The 19,580-nt window shown below is 43.2% G+C and overlaps 3 protein-coding genes across 21 annotated transcripts in view; 2 read left to right on the top strand and 1 right to left on the bottom strand.

Moving 5' to 3' along the window:
• Positions 1–256: 256 nt before the first annotated feature.
• Positions 257–7,428, top strand: zc4h2 (zinc finger, C4H2 domain containing). The gene is made up of 5 exons (XM_076739398.1): positions 257–563; positions 1,265–1,436; positions 1,606–1,778; positions 6,156–6,318; positions 6,685–7,428. The coding sequence occupies exons 1-5, from the start codon at positions 511–513 to the stop codon at positions 6,796–6,798; spliced, it is 675 nt and encodes a 224-aa protein (XP_076595513.1). The 5' UTR covers positions 257–510; the 3' UTR covers positions 6,799–7,428.
• A 3,160-nt stretch (positions 7,429–10,588) lies between these two features.
• LOC143326123 (ankyrin repeat and SOCS box protein 12-like) lies at positions 10,589–12,549 on the top strand. The gene is made up of 3 exons (XM_076739614.1): positions 10,589–10,873; positions 11,779–12,307; positions 12,404–12,549. The coding sequence occupies exons 1-3, from the start codon at positions 10,589–10,591 to the stop codon at positions 12,547–12,549; spliced, it is 960 nt and encodes a 319-aa protein (XP_076595729.1).
• A 931-nt stretch (positions 12,550–13,480) lies between these two features.
• Positions 13,481–19,580, bottom strand: part of arhgef9a (Cdc42 guanine nucleotide exchange factor (GEF) 9a) — a 42,823-nt gene continuing 36,723 nt past the window's right edge. For 18 of the 19 annotated variants that reach the window (XM_076739619.1, XM_076739618.1, XM_076739624.1 and 15 more), the window contains one exon: positions 13,481–18,211. In XM_076739619.1, the coding sequence (XP_076595734.1) occupies positions 18,036–18,211 (176 nt within the window). In that variant the 3' untranslated portion in view covers positions 13,481–18,035. Of the gene's footprint in view, positions 19,187–19,580 lie in introns of all 19 variants that reach the window. The other variant, XM_076739633.1, reaches the window with a different exon arrangement.

The following is a 19,580-nucleotide window of genomic DNA, read 5'->3' as shown; positions in this document are numbered from 1 at the left end:
AAATCTAAATTATCTTCATGTCTTCAATTTGCCCCTCGAAAATACGGTGGATAATTATGTTTATAAAAATGACTTATTTTTTCCATGTGGTGCTGCTGCTTTCACTTAAGTATTCTGAGCTGAAAACTTCTTTCACTGGAGAGAAACTGTCCCTTGCTATGATGATAACCTTTTTTTCTGTTTTTCGGGTGTTCTTTATCTCTTTATTCCACTCTACAGTGAGTCTGTACTTTATCTAATGTTACATTTGATGTGCAGTCCAGTTGTTTCCACTGCGTCGTAAAGGCAGTTTTATGGGGAACTGAATGTTTCCGTTTAATAACAGGCTGTGTGTGGCCGGAGGGCTCGCGGGAGTATGAACCAGCCTTCACGCGTAGCCATCGGTTCAGCGTGCGGGCGCGTGCTCGCGTGCGCGTTCACATCCGCTATTGTGTTTTTATCAACACCGTGACCACCGTGGCCCGACGGGTAACCGAGCTGGCCAGCTGAACGACAAGGGACTGCTAAATCATGGCGGACGAACAAGAAATCATGTGCAAATTAGAAAATATCTTGGAAATACGGTAAGAGCCGGACGAGGACGAGAGTTAATGGCCGTGAGATGTTTGACACGTACTGAGAAACGTTACCTTAGCTAACGTTAGCCGACCAGGCATAAGCCCACTGGCTTCGCTTTTGTTACTGAGCTAGCTAAAATAGCCGGTCTGCTGCGAACTGTGCTTTTAACAGGTTTTCGCCTTTCTTGTTGTAGCTAGGGGTTGGCAAGGAGTCACCACAGCGTAAACAAGACAGAGGTACAAATAAGCTGTACTTAGGGTGCATGTTGTGGATCATACATGCCCCGACATTCCAGATGTGTATCAACAAAAAGCCAGATGTGCATCGCTAATTATAAGCTAGCTACGTGGCTAGCAAGCGTATCGGTCTGTCATTAATTCACTAAACACCGCCGGCAGAAGGCTGTGTGTTTGTTCTGATGTTTTCTTTGCAGTCACGCTCAGTCACTGTGTAACGTTAAAAGACTGTAACTGTTAACTCATGCACCTAATACAGTACATTAATCCACTGCTGTAGTAATTGGCCATTCTGTTTAAAATCAATGCAGAACGTCTATTAAGTAATTCATAATTGAATCATTTGAAAGCACTGCATGACAGCTGGGAAGAAATGTGTGGTGTTGTTGCTGTGAGGGAGATCTCTATCTGTGCATCTGTGAGGAAATAACCTGACAGTCGGTGTCTTTTGTCTGTCCCACCGGCTGCAGGAACAAGACTGTCCAGATGCAGAAGATCAAGTCTCGTCTTAAGATCGAGTTTGAGGCCCTGGAGTCTGAGGAGAAGCATCTGAAGGAGTACAAACAGGAGATGGATCTGCTTCTACAAGAGAAAATGGCACATGTGGAGGAGCTGCGGCTCATCCATGCTGATATCAATGTGGTGAGTGAGTACTACAAGCTCCCCCCCACACAGGAAGTGTGACTGAAATCTCAGTTCAGCTTTTAGATAAGTGCAGTTCAGTGACAGAAGTGACTAGAACCAACCACAGATAGCTTAAACTGAGCATACCACATGTGTATTTTTGAAATATTCAATCCTGTTCCCACAGATGGAGAGCACCATCAAGCAGTCGGAGAATGATCTGAACAAGCTGCTAGAAACAACTCGTCGCCTGCATGACGAGTACAAACCTCTGAAGGAGCACGTTGATGCCCTCAGGATGACTTTAGGTCTACACAGACTGCCTAACCTTAACGAAGAAGAGGAGAAACTCTCCCTGGAGTCAGTATACACACACACACACACACACACACACACACACACATAAACACACACACACACACACACACACACACAAATGCATGCTAGGCACACTGAAATTCTTTTCAACAGATGGTCCTAGATACGGTTTACAGTGTGATTACAACATCGCTTTATATCATCTTTAGGGCTTTTTACATTAATTTTTGACACATGCTCTAGTGTCAGAAAACATCAGTTAATATTTCTAAATACATATGAAAGATATTTTTTTTCTAACTTTTTTGTATGATAGACTTAAGCATATGATGAACAGTTTTCATTTGAACTTTATTGCCATTACGCTTTTGTCATATAAACAGTCAAAATCACAGAATTCACATGTGCAAAGTACAGTAAATGTGAAAAACTGTTATGGCAGCATGGAAAAATACAGCAGCTAGCAGACTGTAAATATTCACTGTCAAGGTACACTTAAGTAATGTTTGCAGCAACACATGACATTTCAGTGTACATCAGCATAGTGTTGCAGGGGTAGAGTAGGTTAGTGGATTGCTAAATTTTGTTTTGTCATAGGCCACAAGTACATATTAATGTAGCTAATAAATAAATAAAAAACAGTGGTCCAGTAATGGAACCTTGTAGCACACCACATGTAATCAGTGGCTTTGAGAAAACACACCCATCCACAGAAAGTTGGGATTTCCACCCAGTCAAAGAGAACCACTCCAGCACAGTCCTTTAAAGACTGACTGATTGCTTCATGCTTTGGTTTACTATAACACCTGCTAAACTATAACTAAGAGGCAGTAGCAGCATTGTGCAACAGGCGAGACGAGAGCGCCTGTTACAGAGTTACTGATTACTGTAAATTGATTATTAATACGATATCATCATTCAAGACTTTGAGCAGTGGAAGTTAGTCATGAAATGGGCGTCTATGAAATCAGGCAGTTCACCTTTTTTTTTTTTTTGCAAGGGTTGCACACAAGCAACCCTTAAATGTAAAATGTTCAGATGTAACCAGAGGACTGAGAGTAATGTGGTTGCTACATAATTTAAAAAGCCAAGGAGGAATTCAGGTGATGTGAAAACATATTTGAGATAAATCAGTACACAGAGGGAGATCAGTCTAATGTAACTCACTGTAATTTGATAAGGACAGGGACCATTTGTAAGGAAAGTAGGCCATTAGATCAGATGTCCTTAGTTTTATCTGAGAAGGTTAGGACTGTTTGGCTGTCAGTACCTGAGGAGACAAGGAGTCTGCAGGGAGATAGATTCAGATAGATTTTGGATTATGCTTTTAAGTAGACATACGTTCATAAGAATTGTTTGCTTTTGCTTGCAAGGAATTAAATAACTTTCAAACAATCACGCTTTAAGCGATCAATGGTTTATTTAGATACAGAATATTTATTTATGTGTATTACTCATAGAAAAGGATCTATTCAGTCTGTGGAGCGGAGATGTCCCATGTTCCCCTTTGTCAAAGTCCGTGTTAGCAAATAGAGGAGAGTATTTCTAAACGGTGTCATCGTGAACAGTGCATTTCTAGTGTTCTGTGAATTCTTCAAATGTAAAATTAATTTATGACAGACTATGAATAAAAAGAGAGCTCAGTGTGAAGTGAGTCAAGAGTAAAATCTCAAGTAACATTTACAACTCATTTGCAAAAGTTAAAAATTCTGAATGATGATTATCAATGAATTTGCACTGTTTTTTCATCAAACAGATGTGCAGGACAGCCTCCATATGTGGCGTAAACACGTCGGACAAGTGGGTCTGACGGAGGCATAAGTTCTTTGGTTCCATCCATTCCTGTGTCGCGGAAATCGTTGAGCCATAAATTAGTTAAATATGAGGGAGCTCAGTAGATTTCTGTATTTAGGTTAAAGTGCAGTTTGGCCAGAGTAAAGCAACATTGTGCAGTAGCACATGAGTGCTTGCAAACATGGTTATTTACAGCAACGTTAATACTTTTACTGACAGTTCGGTCGGCTAGTGAAGGATAGTACAGATTATGTCAGTGAGGTATTTCGTTGGCTGTAACTGTTGAAATGACATATGATGAGACAGGTGGCCGTCGGTCACAAGGACATGGTCTACTGCCTCGTAGAGAACTTTTGGATCAGAGTTTTAGGTCAGATGTCTCAAATGGCGACTGGCAGTTCCCTGCTGTTTGGTCACAGTGATGTCATATGTTTTTTTGTCACGATAAGAAGGGCAGGCAACATGGTGGAGCCTTTATCCTGAGACACTGAGACCCCGTTTACACTTAGGGAAAACGCATATGTTTTCTTGCAGTTTGGCCTTTCATTTATACACAAACAGAGTTTTTTTCATGGAAAACGATCATTTTTAAAAACTCCGGCCAAAGTCGAGATTTCTGAAAACGCTGGTTATGTGTTGGCGTGTAATCAGGGTTAAACAGTGTTTTAGGTTCATGCGACTGAAAATACTTAACGTTATGTGAGCGATCTATGTTTACACTCGCGCCCATAGGTTTGACATAGTTATGATGGCGCTCGACGGCGTATTTATCCGGGTTCATGTAAATGACAACATTTTTGAAAACGATGTTGTGTGCACAATGTTATTTTTAAAAACGGAGGGGCCAAAATATCCGTTTTCCAAATACCCTGCTACGTGTAAACGTAGCCTGAGGTGGATCAAAGCTGAAGCGTGGCATTTTAATAATGAAAGACTCAGACGGTAACCGATAGGTGTTCTCTTGATGAACAGGTCTGTTAGCCTATTCAGAAATTCAGGTGCAAATACATTTCCCCTCTATTGTCCAGATGATTTGGCTTCAGAAAGTGTCATAGAAGTCAGTAAGCAATTCAGTTTCACTCTTCGGACTGTCCTTGTTATCCCAAACATTGCAGGCGCAGGTACGCTCCCATCTGCACAAACTGCTGTCTGACATCTGTCAACAGTGGATGACATTAAGATTGGACTGTTTACTAGAGCAAATCAGAGATGATGGGGCTAGAATACGGATGTGAGGTCGATCTCGGCGTTGCACCAAGAGACTCTCGGGTCGTGTTTGCTTTTCGATTTTATCATCTGCAGACATTTTGCTGGGAAGGAAACTTGCTCTTTCAAGCTCTAAATACAGACCAGCGTGCCACTGGCCTGTGGCCCTTGGGATCGAGGTTTATTTATGGTCAGGGGTATTTAATAGGGCCAAAGATCATGTTCATGTTTTCAAGTGTACGTCAGGACCGCCGTAGAAAGCGACTTCTTATCTGTAATGATTCTGTGACGTTCCCACTCACTTTTGGAAAAAGTTTCTAACTTGAGAGAACAAAGAGGATTTCAAAACAAGTTGGAATTTTTCACTTTGGTGGGTTTGGATATTTCATGCGGTGTAAACTGAAATTGTCTTGGTGAATAAAGTTGTGAGAAAGTGTGCTGGGCTTCTGCTGCTCTGCACGCTGACAGCACTGTGGGCAGGCTGGCTTCTCTGTTCGGCCAGATGGCAGTCATCTCTTTTGCTTCTTGGTAGCTTGCTCCTTGAGATACCTAGAGAGTTGTGGCTTATCACTGTTGGTCCTCAGTGGTTATTCTGAGAAGTCAGCACTCATCACAGGGAAAGATCGATATGATTATGTCTGGGGAGATGTTCAAACTATCACTTGGACATCTAGCTGCCAGCCAAATAATTTGAGGGTAATTTTAACTAACAGTAATAGTCCCCACTGTTACTGTTTTACAAGGTGTGATGAAGCGGTCTGGTAGAAAATTAAATCACACCTCACAGGCCAGTGGGGTGTGGGCACATTTTAAGGTATTAATATATCAGCATAAAAATGAGCATTCTTCACCTCTGTTATAGCAAACAGAAAAAAGAACAGAAATATTAAGTCCATGAAAACAGGAGTGACACAGAATCTATATCATATTTGTACAAACTTGTATTAAGTGTGAAATATTGAAAAATGTGTGTTTGAGGCTTTGGCGGATCATAGTTACAAGAAATACAACCCATTAAAGTTCTGCGAATGCTCTATCACAAACCTATTTTGAGAGAAACCAGAGACGGTAAAGAAATGGGATATCACTTTTTTTTACTTTTGAAAATGGGCCAGTCAGGCGTAAAGTCCAAGGCCAAATTTCTTTCCCAGCCCTCCCCTGCCCACACACACGGAGATACTCACATGCAGACAAACACTCTCACAATGACTGTACTTTTGCTCACAGTTGTACATAAAAAGAGGATGCGTGAGATCGAATATGATGTTGTCCAATTTAAGCCTCCTTTGTGTTTGCCTTTGCCACTCCACGTCTCTTGATACACAGCGTGGATGGGATAATCTCAACCGTGATAAGACTCATCGGCTCTAAATAAGAATCACAGCGAGCCAAGGTTCTGTCTTTCTTTGCTTTCAACAGTTACTTTGAGAAGCAAAAAGCGGAGTGGCAGAAGGAGCCGCATGAGCCCGCTATCCCAGAATCCCTCGCTGCCGCTGCAGCAGCAGCACAGCAGCTTCAAGTGTCCAGGAAGCAGGATGCACGCCAGACGGCCACCTTCAGACAACAACCCCCACCTATGAAGGTAACGCTGCTACCCACCTGAAATAGCAGTCGGCCGTGTAAGTTAAAAACACATACATACAGTATATATTTTTCAAGCTTGAATAGCCAGCAGTCGGACTTAATTATAGAGCAGCCATGACAGTTAACTGTGTTGCACATAGTTGTTTCTTTCCGTTACTGTCCTTTGTGTAATTGGCTCAGATTAGGACCATATATGCAGACAACAATAAGGAAAAGTCAGACACCACCATAGAGCTGAAGAAATACAAGCTGAAGCTCAGTCAGGCACACCCAGGCTCAACCTGACGGAGTTGCTTATCTCTTCAGCACAGCAAGGAGGACATGATAGGAAGCTTTTGCTCTAAATTTCTCCCCCTCTCTCCAGGCTTGCTTGTCCTGCCACCAGCAGATTCACCGTAATGCTCCGATCTGCCCACTGTGCAAGGCCAAGAGCCGCTCCCGCAACCCGAAGAAGCCCAAGAGGAAGCCAGATGAGTAGATCCTGCTCCACCTTCAGCTTCAGTAAAGGGACCCGGTCCAGTGCGCTGATCTAACCTCGGCCGCGTACTTCAAAATACGTGGCTGAAATAACAGATTGGTGCTTCAGGACAATTTCCTCAAACAGTCCTCACTTTAACAAATCGTCTTAGTACCTTTTTCATAAACTGTCAGCAGCTGACGGAGGATCTGGTGTTATTCTGTTTGTTTTTATCAGTGTTTTGGATGTGTTTATATGTAATCGTATGACTTCTATAGTAGCTTTACTAGCCCCTAACCGTGTAACTGCAATAATGCAAACAGGAACTTGTTAAAATGTTCAAATAATTTTGCCCATGTTGCCATTGTTTATTGCCTTAGATATTGTACTGTACTTTATATATAGTTTTTTTTTGTTTTTTTTTATTGCAATGCATGCTTCCATGACTGTCTGCTGTGTGTATTTTTGTGCCAATATAAAAATCAAATAGGTTTAATTGCAAAGCTAAATGAAACACCATGTTGTTTTAATGTTTACAGTGTGCGAGTGACCACGAGCTGGAGGGGAAAAAAAGGCCAGACTCATTCGCTCTGAATCGTGTTGTGTTTAACTTTAATACAGTGATAAAATAAATGGCTGTTTTGTACTAACCTTGCGAGCACGTCCCTTTTTGCCCCCCCCTCAAAACAAAGGCTAGACGTTTGTCTCTATTATTTCCCGGTGTGAACACAAACACAGCTGCAGCTGAGCGGGCCGACCCGAGACACAACCATCAGCGTATGGATCAGTGTTTATTGGACAAACAGGCGAGTTTATCAAAACAAACAGGCAGGAATACGTTTGACTCCACCATAGCACCGTCCCTTTCAGTGTGTTAATGCTGTGCCTGTCATGTCTGCAGCGCTCTGTCTGAAGAGGACAGGGAGGTCTCTGCTAAATTAGTTCCTGTCGCGTTTTTGTCAGGGTAACCCCTCATTTCATCTGTTGCCAGGGCAACTCCACGTTCCTGAGTCGTTGCTAAGGCAACCCCAGGTTGCTGTGACCCGCAAACATCCGCCAAGTAGTTCCTCCCAAATCCAGTAAGGGGCGTCCACGGGCTGTGGAAGAGTTTACACAGACTCACCCTAACCCTCCTCTGATAGAAATAGTGTTAATCCATAAATTAATGTGATCAGTCCAACTGACACATAGTAGCAGTTGGAGTCATGAGGTTTGCGCACGCTCGTCTGTCCTTAAAAGTCACTGACTCCGTGGCTCCGGAGTGTGTTTAGTCTGCGCTTCAGGGTTTGGAAGCGCAGTTGTGTCTTCTTCCTCCTGATAAAACTGTCCAAGGCCAGAGAAGCCTGTTCCTGCTCACACGCGCTGCACACAGCAGGATCGTGGAGCTGCACCTCTGCGGCCTGCCGTGAGAGATTAACACATGATAGTTAGAAAGTAGACAAGTAAGAGGGTTTTTCCCCCCCTAAAGTACTGATAATCCTGTGGAAAAACTGAACCCCTAACCCGTCTCATCTCCTCCTTCAGAGTTTTGAGCCTCAGCATTGAAATGAGTCGAGGGGGGACGGGCTGGACTTCGGGGCCTTGGCATGTGAGCGTGGGGGAGGTTTGCTCTCTGAGATCTCTACGCTCGTCCCCTGCCACAGCTTGTCTTTCACACTCTGTCCTCAGGCTCCCTCTGTGTCTCTGTCTCCTCCTGTCCTCCTCCTTGGCCTCTTGTTGCTGCTGTTTGCTCCGGACAAGAGAAATCTTTCTTCTGCAGTGGTTTCTGAGGGCTTCCTCCTCCTCCTCCTCCATTCTGCACGAAACACATTTTTAGCTGTATGTGCTCAGTGTTTCACGCTGAATGGTATGCGGTCCAGATTTCTTGGGGAAACCAACCCTTTACTGCATTTAGGAGTGAAATATAAAATGATTTTGCTAACAACAAATAGATGTTGCTCCTCCTTTGGCAAACTGTGTTTGTGAGCTTTCTTCTTTCACTGCTCAGCACAGCTGCACTTCCTGCCATCGGCGCGTCACTACTGCCATCTGGTGGTCGACAGGGGCACAGGAGGGGAAGCACATGGACTGCACATGAATACTACACTGTATGTAGTGACAGTCCTGTATATATATCTTATATTTATATTGAAAATGCAAAGATTCAATATTTCTTTTTATTTCATATGAAGCAGAAGGATGTACAGTGAAATGTAAAGTGATATGAAAACAGAGTACATAAACTTAAATTTATGTTAAATTTAAGTTCATGTTAATGGTCTTTGGTAGGTGGTTGGCTTTTGTTTTGCATTTCAATGATATGATCCAGAATTAAATAGGAGTTCTCATCAATTATTTTTTATTTGATATATTAGAAAAGGGAAAAGCTGCTGTTTACATTTTTGACATCCAGTACATAACGACTGCAGTTTAACCGTAAAGGGCATTTACAACACAACACATCATTTGCTTTTATGTGTTGCTTTAATGATCTTATTCTGTCAGTGCTCTCGGGTCAGGATTCAGGAACTTTAAGAGCAAATCTTAGTAATCCACATGTAACTGTTCCACGTCTGTGCGCTAAAATAAATAAATAAAGTTTCCTCCTGTATTTGTGCAATGTCAGGAATCTGGACTCTTGTGCCATCTGCTGAAAGAATGTGGTGTGTCACAGCCTCCGGCCTAAACAGGGGGCAGTATGAAGACATGGGAGGGTTTGGCAGAGGAACAGCTGACTGGCTGCTCCTCTGAAGCTTCTGACAGTCGAGCAGCTGACACTAAAATGGCTGCCTAGGAGTGAATCAGGGAAACAGGGTGATATCAGGGCGCGTGCTGTAAACCAAATGCCTTTGTCAAAGATTATTTGGCTCGGTCATCACACTGGGAAACGCAGCAGAGCACCTGTGGGCTGTTGTGTCTTTCACTTCCTGTTTGACAAGCTGGAATGAAAAGTGGAGAATTCTACAGTACTTTACCATGTGACCTGGAGACGCAGACATCTCACTTCAATTTTTGTTTTTCCTGAAACAGGGAAAGACCGTCACACTCACCAATCACCAGCTGAGTGTCACACTTGTATCACCTTTCTAATTATAAACCTGAGCCCGGGCTCTCCAAGAATGGAAGTTTAGCCAGGCCCATCTGTGCCCTAAAATTAGCCCCCCCACCCCCCAGAAAGGAGCTCTGAACCCCCCCCCAACACACACACACACACACACACACACACACACACACACACACACACAAACCATACTGCACTTTTCACAACTCACACCTCCTGAGGAAGCATCACACGCTCCTTGGAGGACCTTTCTTTCCTTCTGTCTTTCACGCGACTTCTGAAAGTTCTGAAAGTGTTTAACGTCTCTTCTAATGTCTTTGGGAATATCATTAGCAAGCGTCTAGATGAGGTAAGTGTCTTGTTGTAGTGAGTTCCAGTTTGCTGCTGTTGTTCACACACCATGTAACTTTGATTCTCCTGAGCTGATCCTGTAGACATTTAGAGGAAAAGCATTAAACTTTTATGTCTAGAGTATAAAATGCGTTCGTGGCGTTATATCTGCTCTGTCTGTTCAGGCTGTGTTACTGTGATTTATCTTATGTATAGTAATTGTGTCATGTAAACAAACTTGAAGTAGCACCGTATGGTCAGTCTGTATCTTTCACTGTCATGTAGATGTTTGTTATGTTGAAATACAAATCATCCCCAATAGAAATAACCCAATATGACAAGAATATGTCAGCTGTGTATGTGCTGTCTTGCCATCTTTCTCTGCCTTGTGTGCCATTGCAGATGGAAGAGCTTTGACTTGCATCAGCCTGCACTTGCATTATGGTTCTGGGGCAAGCTGTCAGCATGAGTTTGATGGACATTTCGAAGATCTTCTCCCTGCTGCAGCCTAAGGAGGAGGATGAGGACAATGAGCAGTGTCAGGCCTTGAACAACGCCGTGAGCAGCGACAACGTGACTCTGCTCGCCGAGCTTCTGTCTCAGGAGAGTTACAGGAGGTCTATTAATGCTCGGAGCGGCTGGGGGGTCCCAGTAACCCCCTTGCGCACTGCTGCTGCTCTGGGACACCTGAGGTGCTTGGAGATGTTGCTGGAGCATGGCGCTGAGGTGAGATAAGAGGAGAGCGTCTTTCAGATGCGGATGGCGAGATGGCTCTTTGAGAGGAGGCGTGGAGAGGGTGGGTGGGGAGATACCAGGAAGTGTCCTTTTTAATAACTAAAATTATATACTGAGCTCAGCCATCACATATTTCATTTAAAAACAGGTCCCTACATTCTTCCTGCAGATCTTTTTTATATATTAAAAATGATGGAGTAAGAAATTAGATGTTCACTACTTTACGCTTAAGGCATTAAAGCAGCACTTACCAGTATTTTATATGAACAATTGATCAAATGACTTAAGTGTAATACGAAACAGGTCACTGGTAGAACAAGCTCACACAACATTATTACCCAACTCTTCAGTTCACCTCATTTCTCAGCATCAGAAACAGCAGGCAGCTGTTTTCAGTTCACACTGAAAGACAAAGCTGCCAAACTACAGATGGACAATATTAGAGAGTAACAAAGTGGAGCAGTTAGCTGCTAAAACAGCAAATATGTTTCTCTCAGGAGTTGGTGGAGACCAAAACAGAGTAGAAATGGTAAATGGCCTGTATTTAAATAACGCTTTTGTAGTCTGACGACCACTCAAGGCGCTTACAACACTAGTCTGCGTTCACCCTTTCACACACACATTCATACGATGGCTAGTCCACCAGCTCACTGCAAGCTTTTTAACCTTTCACACACACACTGATGGCACAGTCATCCAGTAGAGGAGAGTGAATGTTGGGCTTAAAATCAATAAAAACTAAATGAATGTTCAGTGTCTTCTGTTCATGTTGTGTTCACAGCCAAACAAATCTATTAATGCAGCTTTAATGATATGAAGAGAACTCAAAAATTCACTTCACAGACTGTGCTTCCATCTGTTACAACACGTTGGTGTGCTGCTGTGTTTGAGCGCAGATTGACAGCCTGGACGTGAAGGCCCAGACGCCCCTGTTCACAGCTGTCAGTGGGAAACATCTGGACTGCGTGGTGGCCCTGCTGAAGGCTGGAGCCGATCCTAACGGCAGCCAGTACAACAACTGCTCCCCGGTGCTGACTGCCGCCCGGGAGGGCGACGTAGACGTGCTCCGGGAGCTGCTGAGGTTCGGAGCCGAGGTGGACGTCAGACCCAAAGTCCCAGAGTGGGCCTCAAATGCCACGGCCTGCAGAGGGCCCCTTTATATCTCAGCTGTTTATGGACACCTGGACTGCTTTAAACTGCTCCTCCTCCACGGGGCCAACCCCAACTACAACTGCACAGATGAGAGGATGCTGGCCAGGATCAAGCAGCCAAAGACGGTTCTGGAGGTGTGTCTCCGCTATGGTTGCGGGGTGGAGTACATCCAGCTTCTCATAGACTTTGGGGCAGACGTTTATTTGCCTACGCTGATCATTGACAAGACTACAAAGCAGAATGAAGCTCTTGTTCTGCTGCTCAAAGAGAGAGGTGAGACGTCAGTTATGGTTGTGTTAAGCACTGCGCTGTGTGAATGTCTCAAAATGCTCATACTGATCCACCTTCTTTTGTCTGTTTGTGCTCCAGTTTTTCCCAAAACACTGATGTCGCAGACTCGGCTTGCAATTCGAAGATATGTCCCTCCTGCCAATAAGGAGTCAGCCATTGACAGTTTGGACATTCCTCTAATCCTGAGGAACTACCTGAAGCACAACACCTCTGAACTCATGTGAAGCCCTCGTTAGTATCTGAGTAAAGAGCCAGTTTCATTGTTTTCTTGTTTACTTTTTTACCTCATTGCTGTACACTTTTGATCACTGATTCAAGCTTTGTCATGTTTTCCTGCGAGTATAAAAGGATAAAAGATGATCCCAGCGCACTAAATTCTTGTCTTTCTTACATCCATGAAGATTGAAGTTCGTGACTGCCTGTAGATTAAGTTTAAATAGATATTTCAGCTCTATTACAAAGCTCATTGAAGAGTCAAGCATAGTGAGATGGTCGTCCTGATGGGCTCCATGTTGGAAAATCTGTCCCATGCTTGGCAAGTGTAACACCACAGTTGACCACTAGAGATCACAGTAACACTGTTTATAGTCCTTGTCCAAATTCGAGGCCTCTCATTGGCAAACTAGAACATGTTATTGCCTCTTTGCACCTTTAGCTCTGTGTTTTTCCACAGGTGGCGTTAGACATCCAAATATAGTCTCACTTGAGTTATCTAGACATCAGAACACAACTGGAAAAAACACAAACACACACACAGAGATGGTGTCTGTATCACACCAGGGCGTCTTAGATCTTGCCTGAAAAACAGCCTTGCATCTTCAAAACATGAGGAAGTGGAGGCTACACTTGAGCACGGCCGACTGGGAGAATATATTTGCATAAGTCTCATTACTTATTGATTGCAGCTTAGTTATTTGCAGGCTGCAAGTTGTGGCTGGAAGTTTGCTGAAATCTTTCTTTTGTGACTTAAGAACACCATCCTGATACTGTTTCTGTCTCGTGTTTGTATGCCTGAACGTCCTTCTTCTGCAATACATCCAGGAGTTAATGAGTCAGCAGCTGGCAATGGGACATACAAACAGGAAGTGATGTCACACGACAGGAAACCCCAGCACACAATGCTCTCACTCAGGCACTGATGCCTCGACACGCAGGTTCTGTAGAGGTTTTATTTTCAACAAAAGTACAGTTATATCAGATATGGATTTATTTTTACAGCAAAGTACAACATATTCCCAGTGCTTCTGATTACATCAAAACATATAATGTACATACAGTTGACATCTCCACTCTCCCATTCACAGTTTCTGGATTGAATAGGCATTATTTTTCAGGTTTTCATTTCTACAACAAATAATCAAACTCAAAAGGCCAGCAAGAAAGAAAATGGCAAATGTTTGCATATGGTGACAAAGGATATGGATACTGTGAGTAAAATCTTCTGTGATCCAAAAATCCAGACCTCAAACTAGATGGTAATATACAATGAAGAGATGCCAAAAGTGGGATGTCGGTCTTCTGCTAACCTTGCTGTCATTGTCACCACATTAACATATGGCTCATTGAAGACTCTGTTGTACCCTGACTACTCTGAAACTACACAGGGCTGCATAACCAGCGGCGAGGAGTTCCTACTGAAGATGCTGCTATGCTAAATGTAAGTGAACCTGCTCAGCGGCTCATGTTCACCCTGGACTAAAGAGGAATTACACAAACGTGAGCAACCTCTGATGCATCCAATTGACAGTCTGTGAACTTGCTTTTGTGACCGGAAAGAGAGGGAGAAAAAAATAATTTCAACTGCACAGAAGGCTGTCCTCTCAGCTCTCAGGACGAGGTCAGGATGATAACTCTAGAACAAATAAAAGCCCAATATACACATCCTTTTGACAACGTGGCCAGAATGGTGCTGCTTAATACTGCAATCAATAAATACAAGTGAGGATTTCATTTGTACTGTCAAGTTATTGTACTTCAAAGAATCATTTCTCAAGTAGAAACAAGAGCATGATATGGAGTACTCTGTGTGTGTGTGTGTGTGTGTGTGTGTGTGTGTGCGTCTTCAGGATTATGTTTATTTTTAGCTCATCCCGAGAGGTTTCGCATTTATTCAGCTCTTCTGCTTGACTACAAATCTATACACAAACACCAGTGATCAGTGCTAACTCCTATTTGGTTCTCTGTTGTCATAGAAAAATTATACCCGTTTTGCCTCAGCGGTTAATGGCGTTCCAAAAAAAATAAAATAAAAAATAAAATAATAATAATAACCAGCAGTTTGGACCATGACAGCGTAGAAAGAAAAGGAAAGCAAGTTTTAAAGTAATGTTACAGTTTATAGTACCCATTATATCTGGGCAAAGAGCATCAGTGCCTTTCGTTTGACCTGTCAACAGTTCAGTCTTTGACTCAGCGTGAGGAAGGATGTGTCCCTCTACTTGACAATAAATAAAAACAGAAGCTACGACCTGTAATGTATAGTGAGCAGGAGACAGGTGGACAGAGAAAAGAGCTCCCTTCAGTGAGATGGTATGGGTTCACAAATGAATGGTTCCGCGTGGTGGAAAAAAATCCCATTGGAGGTTAAATGAAACTAAACAATCTGTTAAGAGTTGTCTTAAGTCTCATGCAAAATATTGGATGCCACAAGCATGCATTTACCTGGTACTGAGGTCTACCGCACGCTAGAACTGGAACAACATTCGTCTCCAACGCAAAATACCAATATCCAAATATATGATCTGTTCTTTTTACATTATTTACAGTGTGTAGCTGATAAAGGTAAAATAGATGATTCTTCTTTTGATTCATAACTCATTGTTAGTAATATACTTTGAAATGTGAAACTTATCTTGACTAAAGAAAATCTGTTTGCTACTATATATTGAAATCAAACCATTGTTCAGCATGTTAAGTATACAACAATAAAGGAATTTCATGTCATTTCTAAACGTCTGAAATCAGAATTAAGTCTTCTTGTGCAATAAAATTACCGCTATGCAAGTGTGATCTAATATAATAAGGTGTTTCAAAGTGTTTCAGACAGACAGCACAGTATCTACTCATATGGAAAAGGCCTGACCTCTACGTTTCTGTCTGAGTGGATCTCATGCACTGGGGATCGAGGAATTCCCAGTGTGTATGAGAAAGAAAGAGAGAGAGAGAGAGAGAGAGAGAGAGAGAGAGAGAGAGAGAGAGAGAGAGAGAGAGAGAGATGCAAGTCCCACACTGAAGGGAAAATACATGACTAATTCAAATCTGCCTGTGAAACTGAATAGATAATCACTAGTGGAATGCTGGAAGGCACTGTTAGATAGCATCTCTCTTCTCCGCAGCAGAACGGGCCAGCAAGTGTGCATGATTATGTGTCTGTCTGTGTGTGTGTGTGTGTGTGTGTGTGTGTGTGTGTGTGTTTGCCTGCATGCTTGTGTTTGTACGTTGGTTCTGATGGTGGCGTGGAGTGGGGGTATGGGGGTGAGGTTGAGTTGGGGTGGGGGGCGTAGCACGGGACCTGAGGTTATCATGGCCTGGGAACCACATCTTTTTGCTGTGCCAGACCAGGGAATTATCTTCCACAACAATCTCACTGGGAGCCATCTCTACAGACACCAGCAGCCGACTCACCCGTTTCTCAACTTTCTTTACTGAAACAAAACATAAATTACACAACATACAAAGCAATTCTAAGGTCTTTTTTTCCAGTAGGTTATAAGGCCTATAAGAAGGCAAACAAATGACATAGAACGATATATAACTCTTTCATATCACGTTGTAGTGAGTAGTGAAGATAGATAATGATATATCACATTGCACAAGTTGTCATACTGTATATGTACTGTCCATCAGGTGATATAATTCAACACAAAATGTATTTCTGTATCTGAGGTCAAAATATGATCACAAACCAAGGACAGATGTGTCACGTACATTCCAGCTGCGGAAAAGAATACGCCTTCGTGATGTGTGTAAATCAGTCGCTTCGCTCAGTGGATCTTCTCCTCTCTAACGCCTCCGCTGAAGGAGCACGGGAGCTCGCTTACAGCAGCTTTTCTGAGACTAAACAAATCAATCTGATCGGACCACAGTCCTCCGCCAATCACTTAACAGCGCCGAGCAAATTGTCGGAACATGGATCAGATCTGGGAAGCAACGTGACAGGGAGGGAGTGCCAAGATTTTGAAGCTGGAGTCTTTAGAGACGTGGGAATCTGTCAGAGGACACCTGCATGCTACAGATTTACTTCACCTTTTCTGCCTCCCTGCAGTGTTGGCTCACACGTCTGCAGTACTGACTCACAACCGGCTGATTTGGTTGTCCTGTTCATTTAGGATTCCTGCCATCTCCCGACCGTTTCCCCTTGTGCTGGCTAGCGTTCGTTCTAACGTCTCACACTCTGGTCTCACGTTTGCGACGAGAAGAAGTACTCCTCAGACTGAATATATGCTGTGCTTTTTAAAGTGTGAGCAATACAAAATAATTGAGTCAACTGAAGGAGTCTGTTTTTTTTTTTTTTTTTTTTTTTGAAACAGCTGACGTGAAAAAGAGATATCATTTTAGACCTTGGCCAATGCATCAACTTCACTTTTAGCTCTCAGTGGATTTCCGGGAGGTAGGCTGTGCTCTTTCCAAACACCCAGGAAGCTGCCAGCACAGTGCTACAGGGGTGGTCTCTGGGGGGGAGTGGGGAGGGGCTCTGACACAAGGCAGGTGGACCGTAGCCTGCCTATCTCCTGCTCCCAGCTGTTTCATCTCAGCGGCAAACCCTCCGTCAAATGCGACGCGCAGCCCCTCGGCGTGATCGGTTATGAATACCCTGTCAAAAGTCGTTGGTGAAAGGATGTAAATATTCTACTGATGCTCTGACTATTGATTTGTTCCCTGACCCATCATGTCACGGCCAATGGCAGGTTTCCAAAAGAATGAAGCTCTTCCTCTGAGAGCCACTGACTCACAGAGGCTGAGCAGGTGGGTAGAGAGATCGAGAGGACGAGAAGAGGGATGTTGAGAGAGTGAGGGAGACACTGTGAACGTCAGACTCGGTGAAGAGAGGGCTACTATATGCAAACAGCTAGAGAGAGTATGGAGCGCTCAGAATGAGGGGGAGATCCACACGTGGACATCAGCGGAGCAGAGATGGTCTGTGATCAGTGGCAGGATGGTTCTAACTCAGAGATGATGCTGACAGTGGAGCTTCACAGGTCCTTCAGACGACCGCAGCCAGCAGCTGTTATTCAATCTCACATTCAGAAGAATGCAACACGCAATCTCACATAGCAGCACAGCAAGATCTCAGCTTTTGGACACAATCATACTACGAGGAATGCCCTGGCTTGGCCTTGTGTTTCTTTCCGGATGATGTATTCAAAATGAAATAATGTGACAATCTCAGTAACTCCAGGACATTCAGATGGCGGGAATATGCAGAATCCGAGGGAAAGAGTTCATGACAGTCGACTCAGCTGGAGAAGCGTGATAACTAAGAACGTTGCTAACATATATGAATTAGAAAGTTTTATTTTTTCTCAAGTCTTCAGTCCTCTTGCTGCTTCCAATCACACTCTATATTAACATTGGTCCTTAACTGCAAAGTCTCTTGTGTATGTGGGTTTTTTTTTTTTTTTTTGTATTTTTCTTCATCATGGGACATGATCATCCAGTGTTTAGTGCTTCTAAGAAAAATAGCTGGTCCTTCAGAAGAGTCTGTGTATCTCTATTTCTTAAATGGAGCTAATCTACTAAAATTCTGCCAGAAAGGAGCCTGGCCTCTTTTGGATTGACTGAATTCAAAAACCTCTCCTTGTGCCATGTCCTCCGTTACCTCATACTGCCCCGCACTGAGGGGGTCCTGGGGGGGCGGGTATGAGGGGGGCGTGCACCTGTTTACACCTAAGAAGGCAGGTGCAAAAAGAGCAGGAAGGGGGTGTAAGAGGGAGGGGGACAAGGAGGCGGTGCAGGGCACAAAGCGAAAGAGAAAAAGAAGGGAGGTGGATAGCAAACAGGAAACATTGTCAGTAATCTATCTGAAACTGACACAACAACACAACATCAAGTCATGCTTCCAAAGAAAACAGGCACACAGACATACAAAATGAGCCTTCAGTGCTAACATTCCTGCATATTAAACCTGAGATATGATACAGTATGATCATATGATGACGGCTGAATTGGGAGAAATGTGGAATTCAGCTGCAGCAATGACACAAGGGAGACTAAAGATGCTATTCAATCAAACTCTGTAGCAGGCAAACAAGAGAACCCACAGATTACATCTGATGCGATGATGAAACCAGGCGTTTGGACGAAGGACACTGTTCTTCCATGTTTGTTGACCGCACGTTTGTTTGAATAGCACCCTTTGACACTTGAGAACAAAAATAGAGCCAACAGAAAGCTGTTAATATGCATTGAACTACAGTCTACAATGTCATTTAGCTACAGTCTACAAGCATCACAACTATGCTAGTGCAATTAAAAATTAGATACAATCAATATTTGGAGATGAAATATTCAAAAGTTGCCATGGCATCTTAGGAAAAGAAATGCAAGGATGAGAAACAGTGTCTTTTGTTACGGGTAGTTTTTGCCAAACACTGTTTTAGCAGTTAGAAGGGTTTGATCTATTTGTGTTAGTGGGACCTGTTTATCTTGGATAGTCAAGATAATGCTTGTAAACAGATTGGACTGTGACTGCATGCTCCAATGCCAACGTTAATCACAACGCCTCCCAATGCTGCTTAGCAGTTGCCATGGCATCTTATTGCGCTAGCTCTAAGGAGAACTCTAATGCATATACCTTTATCATTTTCAAACCATGTCCATACAACATGGCCCTCTTTCTCAAGATGAAATCTATAAATGAATCTGAAATTCAAGAGAGTACTTCACCTTGTGCCAGCCATGTACACATACAGCACTTAGAAACACACAACATTTACTTGTGACAGACATCTACAGGGATCCTAACGTCAGAGAGAACATTCCAGCAGTGTTTATTGGTTAATCAATATCTTAATGGATGATCATGCTTATCGTGATACTGGCAATAGCAAAAACATCTGTAATGATAAATGTACAAACATCTAGCCTCCCACTAAAATGACTAAATCTTAAAGGATGATGCCAGCAGGTTTGGACATGTGGGTCCGGTGTCTAGTGCTCTGTCAGGAGCTAGAGCATTCTTGAATAACGTGTTTGACATGTTCTCCTGTTACTGAGATAGCTGGTAGCCGTTGGGAGTGGACAGAATTTTGACATG

This window comes from Chaetodon auriga, chromosome 9, assembly GCF_051107435.1.
Source record: "Chaetodon auriga isolate fChaAug3 chromosome 9, fChaAug3.hap1, whole genome shotgun sequence".
Classification (NCBI taxonomy): domain Eukaryota; kingdom Metazoa; phylum Chordata; class Actinopteri; order Chaetodontiformes; family Chaetodontidae; genus Chaetodon; species Chaetodon auriga.
The sequence above is the reverse complement of the archived record's forward strand: the minus strand, read 5'-3'. Positions and strand labels throughout refer to the sequence as shown.